Here is a 9,468-nt window from a genome sequence, read left to right as displayed (position 1 = left end):
GATGATATAAAACTGTTTTTATAAACTTTTATGTACAGGTTGTCAGTAACAGAGGTGAACAGAGATTAGACAGAAAAACACTGGTTCACTGCAAAAACACAAAATCTTACAAAGTATTTTTGTCTAGTTCCTGGTGAAAATATTTCAGTTACAACAAACAATCAGGGCAACGATAAGAAAATAAAACAAAAGTAATAATAAACCCACCTGTTTAGAGTTGCTTTTGAACATTAATAACTGGAACATATCTGATGTGTCGATGATTTTAATGAAACTTGACAAAATGTGATGTTACTGTTTCCACAGTTGGTGGCTGCATTATGTTTATATTAACTTGATTAATATTACAACTTTATACTAGTAACATGACTTCATTTTACTAGTACTAAAGTACTACTTCCACTGGTGGACTATTTTACTTATAATATGGAAAAGAAATATTGTTTTAAGTGAAACTACCTGCCAGTAGAACTACTAATGTTTCATCAGCGTTAAGAAATTAGACTTAAAACAAGCTCCTTTATCTTACTGAAAAGTTTCTGGTGGATAAATAAGTTTTGTAGTAAAAACTAAACAGCAATACTTGTTAATACTTTGTGATTTTTGCAGTGTGAGCTCCTGCCAAACGAACCTCATTAGAATAGAGGAATGCTCTGTGAAATCTTCAGAAGCCCAGCCGCTGGTCTTTGTCAAATTTACCTCCGTCTTTCGTATTATAATCTAAAATACTTGTTACTATTTGGCATTGTTCTGTGTCAGTAAAGGCTCGGTGGCTGTTAGGACTCGGTCAGGGTCATGCTCCAGACGCAGATGGGGCTGTATCTGCTGTGCGGTCGCCCTCCCAGCACCAGCAGCGTGTCAGGCAGGTTCTTTAAGATGTCTCCGTCCTCCTGGTCGAGCAGCAGCTCGTCGGCGCAGCTCCACTGCCTCCTGAAGGCTTTATTCTCAAACGTCAAGCTGTTCTCCGTCAGCTGGGGGTCAGGCTGACTGTCGCTCTGTGCGTCCACGTCTGAAGACATTTTGCTGAATGTCTTCATCTCTATGTCCGAGCGGGAGACGGGGAAGCACTTGTTTTTGAAATGTCTGGGTTTGGCTTCCTGCGGCGTCGGCTGCAGGGCTGATCCGGAGCCGCCGGCGTCGGGCTCGTAGCTGCGGCCGAGTCCGGCGCAGCAGTGGTGAATCCGGTTCGGAGCGTCGGAGTCTGGCAGCGAGGCCACCTGGCTCCAGGTGTGGGAGGAGAAGCTGTACCTCCACAGGCTCCTGCTGGGGGAGCTCTGGCTTTCACCGCCTCCGAACAGCAGCATGCTGTCCCTGTAGGTCACGGCGGCGTGGCCCATCAGCCGAGGGGGGCCCGGCCTGCGGAGCACAGGGGCAGGAGCCTCCATTACTAAATTAGTACACAGTTATTGCAATAATCAATCCTTCACACAGCATTCAGACTAATTCGTATGAACAAAGAGAAGACTAAGTTCTGTGTCTAACATTTAGTTACTGTGATAGTTTAATAAATCCGACAAGCTGTTAACAAACACCTCCAGCTAAATGTTGGCTTACTTTGCATTAGCCACCAGGGAGAGAATTATCTAACCTGCATTTCAAGAATACCTGGGTTTAATTTAACTTTAATATTTAACTTTAATTTATTTGGTAGGAAAAATAATATTTTAATATTCATGGGCTGCATAGTGGCGCAGTTGGTAGAGCTGTTGCCTTGCAGCAAGAAGGTTCTGGGTTCAATTCCCGGCCCCGGTCTTTCTGCATGGAGTTTGCATGTTCTCCCTGTGCATGGTGGGTTTTCTCCGGGTTCTCCAGCTTCCTCCCACAGTCCAGAAACATGACTGTCAGGTTAACTGGTCTGTCTAAATTGCCCCTAGGTGTGAGTGTGTGTGTGCATGGTTGTGTGTCTCTGTGTTGCCCTGTGACAGACTGGCGACCTGTCCAGGGTGACCCCGCCTCTCACCCGGCACGCCAGCTGGAGAAAGGCACCAGCAACCCTCCCAACCCCACTGAGGGACAAGGGTGCAAGAAAATGGATGGATGGATTTAACTCTAATTTATTTGGTAGGAAAAATAACATTTCTGTAAATGTAACAGAATTAGCCAAAAAGATGTTTATTTTCATCTGTTGCCCCTGGAAAAATCTAAATTTTCCTTGCTAAAAACAAACAAGGTTAAAATGACTTAACTATGCAACAGACATGGATGACTGGAGTCCAAAAGTACAAAATGCAGCTTCATTTAACGTTTGGTCCACTTAAGGAACTAAAATCTCCTGAGTTAACTTTCACCCTTTTATCCAAAGTGTGCAGGAATCCGTCTGATATGATGACTTTGATGGAAAGTGGAAAACCTCAGACTTTTCGTTAAAGAAGGATATCAATCTGGCCTAAAACCTTTTCAGAATAAAAGCCTGGCTTCAAATTTTAGCGACAGGAAGCCTTGGCGCTCACTTGAGGCAGGTCCATGTGTGATTGGTGCTGTTCCAGCTCCAGAAGTCCCTCTGCTCCCGCAGACCCTTCAGGCCTCCGAACAGGAACATGCAGTTCTGGTAGGCCACGGCGGAGTGATTGTGTCTGGGCCCAGGAACGGACGCTCCCCGATCAGAACCGCTCAGGCCAGACCAAGCCGTCGTATCTGTCCGAGACAGAGACAAACACCTGATTCAGAAATCCTGGAAATGAGTAGAAAGCTGATTAAAATGCTCATATTTCCTTTTTTTTATTCTAGTGTGGATAAACTTACTGAGGTTTAAACTCCAGAACTCCTGCAGGGATCCCTTTATGTCCATGAAGCCTCCGTAGACGAGCATGGCAGAGCCGAGCACCACGGCGCTGTGGCCTTTCCGGTTGCTCGGCCTTTGGCTCTGGAAACACAAACATCAAGACGACGTTAAAGCATCAGCGAAACTGTGCTGCTGATAAAAAAATGTTTCTTATATTGTACTGGCATTATCTGAAAACTTACAGAAAATGCAATAAAAACTGAAAAATAAATAAAAACCCAACCTTCAATTTGAGTATTCAGTGGGACAAAAACCTGATAAATACTTTCTATGAAATCATAAGTTCTCTTTTGGATTTGGGCTGGAAGAAAGTTGAATTTATTTTGGATTTATCTGTTTTACACCAGACCCACCTGGACTGTTTGTTACTGAAAAGCTCAGCAACAAACCGAGACTCACTGGATCCATTTTGGCATCCAACCTAACAGAAAACTGGACTTGGTAGTTACGTTAAAAGTTAATTAGACCTAGCAAACCAGTAGTGATTCCCTGAGACTTCGTCTCCGACTGTCTGACAAAGACAGAGCTGAAGTCTGTTTTGGAGCTACGCAGAAATTTGACAGGAAGTGAAACACGGTGGTAAACTAAGGGGTTTTTTCACACCTGATAGTCTGGTAGTCTTGCTTCATCTAGTTTGCATTACAAATTTGCACTACATCCTCCATTTTCAGTTTCTATAGTTCTCTTTCTCACTGCACTGAGTGAAGTGAACCAAACCCTTTAAAAAACCTGTTCCCCTCCTCGCCTCTGGAGGCGCTGCACCAAGAACCACTGAGTGAAACGACAGAAGAAGACACTGAACGCCTCTTTCTTCTTCACTAAATGTAAACAAAATGAAGTAGCGTCAGATTTTAGTGGCTGTAAGATTTCTTTTGTCCATTTTTCCAGCTAGCGCTAAGCTAACGTGTTTGTTTTATTTGTAATGACCCAGAATGCACTGCGCTGTAGTCCTCTTCCTGCTTTATTTTCTGGTTGTCTTCCAGCTGCTAAAGTTGTTTTTCTAAACTCTGACTGTAGATGAGGTCAGATTTAGAGCAGCAGTTTTTTCTGTCTCTCTAGAGCAGAATGTTTTCATGTTTTCATGTTTTTCCTATTTTGAAATGTGACCAAAAGAAATGGGCGGGTCTGTGCCATGCTATATTTATCCGCCAGGGAAACAGGATTTGTTTTGAGATGGCAGTAAATGTGGCAATGGTAATTTAATTAAACATTTCTCACTGTGATTTTTTTTCCCACCAGAAGAATGCAATCAAATTAAAATGAAGATTATATTATTGAGACAGTTTACGATGATTTACCTGAGGGGAGCTGGTCTTCCCCTGGCAGGAAACCCACTTCTGATTTACTGAAACAGAAAATAGAGCAAAGCAGTTAAAGAAAACCCTCATCAGAAAATATGTAGAAGAAGAGAAACAAGCTGCAGAATTTGTAATAGTGTTTTCTAAGAGTAACCCTTAAAGCTAAAGTATGTTGCAGACTGTTTTCTATGAAACATACATGCACATATGCAGAAACCAGGTCCGGAAACATTCAACTTCCTGTTCACTGGTATTAAATCATTGCACAGTTACTAAGGTCTAGTCCACACAAAGCCAGATATCTGGGACATTAATATATGTTTATGTGTTTTGACCTTTCATCCAGATAAAAACTGTTCAATGTCACTAAAAAACATTATTTATAAAATCTCCAACCAAAGTGGAGAGTTGTGAAAACTCTATTTGTGTTTGTGTGTGAAGATGAGAAGATTTGTGTTTTACTAACTTTATATTGTGATATTCTATTTAAAAATAGTTTAGGGTGTTTTATAGTTTAAGACCGGCCTAAATCTCTTAACAAAAGCTAAAAACAGCAGGGGTTGGATGTTTTCTGAGGCCAGAACCAGCATGCACAGGAGTTTTTTTGGAAACTAGAATCTTTGCTAACAGCTTGAAGATCAGCAGAGGGTAAAGTCGTCGTCCTGAGTGAAACTCACCGACATCAAACACCCACAGGGGGCATCGCCGCCCAGTGTATGCAGAATCCCACATGCCTCCAAACACATACAGGAAACCCTGAAGAGGCCCAGAAACCAGCTAGCAAGTCACATCTGCTTCATGTTGGCACGGTTTAAAGGAAATGAATAAAAAGTGCTTGAAGTTTGTACCTTATGAGCCACCATAGAGTGCTGCTCCAGCTCCTCTGGTGCAGCTTTGCCTGAGCAGCTCAGCCTGGTCCATTCATCCAACACTGAAACAAATAAACAGAACACAACTGTGTTTTTGTTTGCTCAGTTTTTCTTTAATATCTTTCTGAAGCTCTGTTGTGTTTATATTTACAGTACAGCATCTATATTTCAATACAACAGCATCAAAAGGATAATTTATTTTTTGAATAGGCTTTGCTTCAAAATCCTCTCAAAGCTGCTGATATCTGTGTTGCTTGTTAACATTTACAACTATCTAATAATAATAATAATAATAATAATAATAATAATAATAATAATAATAATAATAATAATAATAATAATAATAATAATAATAAGATAACAAAAAGTGTTTTTTAGTTAATTTTATTTTATTATGCTTTGTTCTGACTGAAATTTTTATTTATTCATTTTTTATTTCTCTCCTTCTCTTTCTCACTTCTACTCAAAATATCTTTGACCCTAGATTAATCAAAGAATATTAGAAAAAGAAAAATAATAATGCAAATCAGAAAATAACTGAAGAGATTAAAGGAAAGAAAGTATACCAAAACCCACCTGTTAAACAATTTAATTGCTTTTATTTTGACACCCTTTGATAATGTTCTGTCTTTTGTCTTTGACCGGATTGTATCCATGTTAATACATAACTCCTTTTTTGTTTATTTGTTTATTTTCATTACTGTTATTTATTCTTATTTGGTTATTTATTTTGTAGTTTGATACCTCTTTTTGTTCGTCTGTAATGTTTGTTTAATATGCAGTAATCGGTGAAGAAAAAAGACATCAGTGCAACAAATGATCAACCAAACACTAAAGAAATCCTACATTGTTGCATTTTAGGAAATAAAATGCTTATTTTCTTATATAAAAAAGGAAATGAATTACTGTTTATTGCATCGTTTGAGCCATTTCTAGCACAATGAAAAATCTGCAGAATGTGCCAGTTCTTTTAAATCTGATTAATCGATTAATTGTCAGAATAATCATCAGTTGCAGCTTTAGACATGAGCCATGTGTCAGTGTTGCTCACCCAAAGAGTCATAAATTTCTTTAAAACTTCCTATAATAATCCAGAGACAGTTTGATAATGATCTGTGGTGTTTCCTGTAAGCTGGAGCACTTTAGGCTGAAACGATTAATCATGATTAATCAACTATGGCTAACAGTTGTGACTCAGTTTGGACCTGTGGCCAGGAAGCTCCATATGTCTAAACCTTACTGTGTTGAAAGCAGAAAGCAGGTGGAAAAACTCATTTCTAACCAGAAGTGAATATATGATGATGAGAAGCAAATTTTTAAACTTTGAATGTTTGACAGAAATGGTTACTCTTCAGTAACCAGGTAACTTCCTGATGCTGTGGTTCTGCTGTACATGAAGGCCCTTACCAACGCTGTACTTCCAGAAGTCTCCCAGGCAGCTGTTGTCTCTTCCCCCCAGGACGTAGACGTCCCCGTCGTAGCTGCAGCAGGCGTGCTTGTAGCGGTCACACGGACAGGGGCTGCTCTGAGGGAGCGGCGTCCACAGGCAGGGGTTACCTGGCATCTTTCAGCCCATCCGGGTCGGCATCTACAAAAAGACGAAACAAACAATCCATGCTGCTTTTAGAAACGCGATAACACCACTATTACTCAGGAGTATGGCTGAGACCAAACTACCTAGCAACTTCCTGTTAAGCCCCAATGGGATGATGACGCATTAAACGCATGGCGTTGTGGAGCGGTTGCCATGGTTGCAGTTTGTTAGGTCGTTCACTTGAGATGTTTCGACCCAGAGCCGAACTCCAGGGAAAATATCTCCAGCCACAAACTTCTTCGACAGCCAACTGTCCCTCCTCTACACTTCTACCTAATCTAGGGCTGAAACGATTAATCGTGATTAATCGGTTATCTTCTTATTTGGAAAAGGAAGTGAATATTTTGTTTATGTGCATCTTTTACAGTATTTCTAAGAGTAATTGTTAGAATAATCAACTACTAGAATAATTGTTAATCATCATTAATAATGATGAGCTGAAATGATTAATTGTGATTAATCGGTTATTGAAATAATTGTCATCTAATTTAGTAATTGATTAATTGTTATCTGGAGCATACAGACTCAAAAAATGCGACACATCACTAAGCAAAAAAAAAAACAAACTCTCAGTACATGATCTTTGTGCAAACTGTAATCTAGGGATGATGCAAAACCTAAAACCAAAGATGTAATGTAAAAAAAACAACAAAAACAAACAAGAACCTCCAGGTAAAAACTGACCCAGACACCAAGCTTTATCCTTTTATTTTTCCATTTTTCTAAATCGGTTGAATTATTTTTTTCCGCCAGGGTGGCGGCTGCTACGCTCCAACACCTGAGCCATTCAGTCGATTAATAATTTAACACCGTAGAATGTGATCCAGGTGACGTGAAACACCACACAGTGACGCGCAACATCATAAAATAATAACAGTGGCAGCAAGAAATTTATTGCCACAGATGTTTTCATATGGAGCAATTTGGTTTATTATCCGTACTTCAGCATTATTCATCTAAAATATGACAGTTCTGTTTTGCTTTTTCTAAGTTTCTGCCAACATTTTACTCATAAAAGATGTTTTTGAGTTGACTTCAACTTGTTCGGCTGGCGGTCTTTCTGTTTACTCGGATCACTCAACAGATCTGCTTTTGGTTTTCTAAAATTTCAGCAACTTTATTAAATTTTGAGTTTTCTTCTGTTGATTTTAACTTTGTCACACTGCATTTTTGCATGGAAATGCAGATTTTTCTTGTTAACACTATCATTTTTCACAGTTGGTTCCATTATATCATAAATACACTCAGAATGAATCCAAAGCCTATTTGGTAATGGATAAATTTGTTTTTATGGGTTCTAATTTTGGTTTATCATGTTTCTGGTTATTATCTGGTTATTATCAAACAACTAACAACCGATGAACTTGTAAACATTTGTCACTGTCACAGCTATTACAGTAAATACCACAAAACATTGTCTTACCCTTAGCATCGGCGATAACCGATTTACAAAATCGGTTTATAAAATCGGTTATCAGAGATTGGCCACAAAATCTCAGATTGGTGCATTTATATTTTAACTTCCATTTAAGTTTGTATAATTTTTTAACCTTTACAGGTAGAAAATGTTTCTGAATGCGCATTTACAAGAATTTTTAATTGCTTTGAAATGTAATCAGATCACATTTTATTTATATTGTTGTAGTAAAATCTGAACTGATTTAAGAATGACAAATAACTTCTACTTTAATGTGACTCGGACGTTTCGTCACATTTTGAAGATAACGTCGTTTTTCTCCGGTTAAAACGTGTTAAAGCGAAAAAACAACATCTTGTATTTGACTCCAACAAACTAGTTTACCGTAACTATCGTAAAAAAAAACCCGGCCAGAAACCTTCATTTGCGGTTAACAGTTGTGTTAAAAAGCGGTCCTCTGCTCTGTAACGCCCTAAGGAGGCAGGACAGGACAATCATTTTAGTTGGAAAACTGTTTGCTAATTCACACAAACACAGTCCAACACTCCTCTTTATCTGTCTCAACTCACATAAGTTTAATAAATGCTCCCCAAGTTTAATAAATATGTTTTCTGTCTGTTTAACAAACTTCACACAGGAGGAAATGAGATTTGGAGGGGATCGGCTGCGACCGTTAATCTGTTTTTTTACGTAAATAAACCTTTTTGAACATCGTGTTTTCTCACAAAACCTATTTACACATTACAGGCAAAGACAGTCGTTGGTACATTCATAAAGAATACATATATATTTCACTCTTACGTGAACTTTCCAGGACGTATTCTTCGTCTTCTTCTTCTTCTTCTCCTCGTTTTCGACTCTCAGATCGGAATCTGAGCGTAACATATATGATGTATTCAATGACCCCTCGGAAAGTTTCCCCCTCCAACTAAAGATTATAAAGTATAAAGATTATATAATATAGCGACAAAAACATTCGTGGTTGGATACGAAAGTTTCAATCACGAGGTCATTATTACGAAGGTTTCGTGTACTTTCTATCAGCCATATTCAAGCAGTTTACTATCAAGCACTCAATAAACATGTATGTAAATTTGATAGGCTGGCTCATTCATTTATCTTCCAATAGACTCAAACACGTTTAAGTATCCCTATAACAATGTCATCAACGTTAGGTAACTAGCTGATGTCACGCAACCTTTAAAAAGAAGCAGTATCAGCGTGCTAAGATGAAATTCCGAGTTTTACAACAGCAGTGAAGGCAGCTTCAGCTGGAGGGGCGTTCATGGAACAGAACCTGGCGTGTTTAAACAAACTTTCACATTCATTCACAGCATGTTTCTACTCAGGTCCTGTGATTGAGACATGTTTGAACACGAGGACGTGTTATGACAATAACGGTTTTCTCAAGTTTTTTCACTGATTCTTATTTTGATTTATGTCTGGAACAGGGGCGAATCCAAAGTATGGTCTGTGGGCCATTTATGGCCCCCGACTCCAGCAAGTAA

General features: G+C 39.1%; 1 protein-coding gene across 2 annotated transcripts; it reads right to left on the bottom strand.

Annotated features, from left to right (window-relative positions):
* klhdc3l (kelch domain containing 3-like) lies at window positions 1–8,843 on the bottom strand. 2 transcript variants are annotated; one of them, XM_008404162.2, is made up of 8 exons: window positions 8,762–8,843; window positions 6,357–6,537; window positions 4,929–5,011; window positions 4,758–4,836; window positions 4,081–4,127; window positions 2,743–2,863; window positions 2,451–2,634; window positions 1–1,356 (listed from the first exon to the last, which is right to left on the bottom strand). In XM_008404162.2, the coding sequence occupies exons 2-8, from the start codon at window positions 6,511–6,513 to the stop codon at window positions 777–779; spliced, it is 1,251 nt and encodes a 416-aa protein (XP_008402384.1). In that variant the 5' UTR covers window positions 6,514–6,537; window positions 8,762–8,843; the 3' UTR covers window positions 1–776. The 2 variants fall into 2 exon arrangements, with proteins under 2 accessions (XP_008402384.1, XP_008402385.1); XM_008404163.2 differs by having other exon boundaries at window positions 6,357–6,540; window positions 8,744–8,816.
* Between the last annotated feature and the right edge of the window lie 625 nt (window positions 8,844–9,468).

This window comes from Poecilia reticulata, linkage group LG2 (assembly GCF_000633615.1).
Source record: "Poecilia reticulata strain Guanapo linkage group LG2, Guppy_female_1.0+MT, whole genome shotgun sequence".
NCBI classification, from domain to species: domain Eukaryota; kingdom Metazoa; phylum Chordata; class Actinopteri; order Cyprinodontiformes; family Poeciliidae; genus Poecilia; species Poecilia reticulata.
Note: the sequence above shows the minus strand (reverse complement) of the source record. Positions and strands in the feature narration are given on the sequence as shown.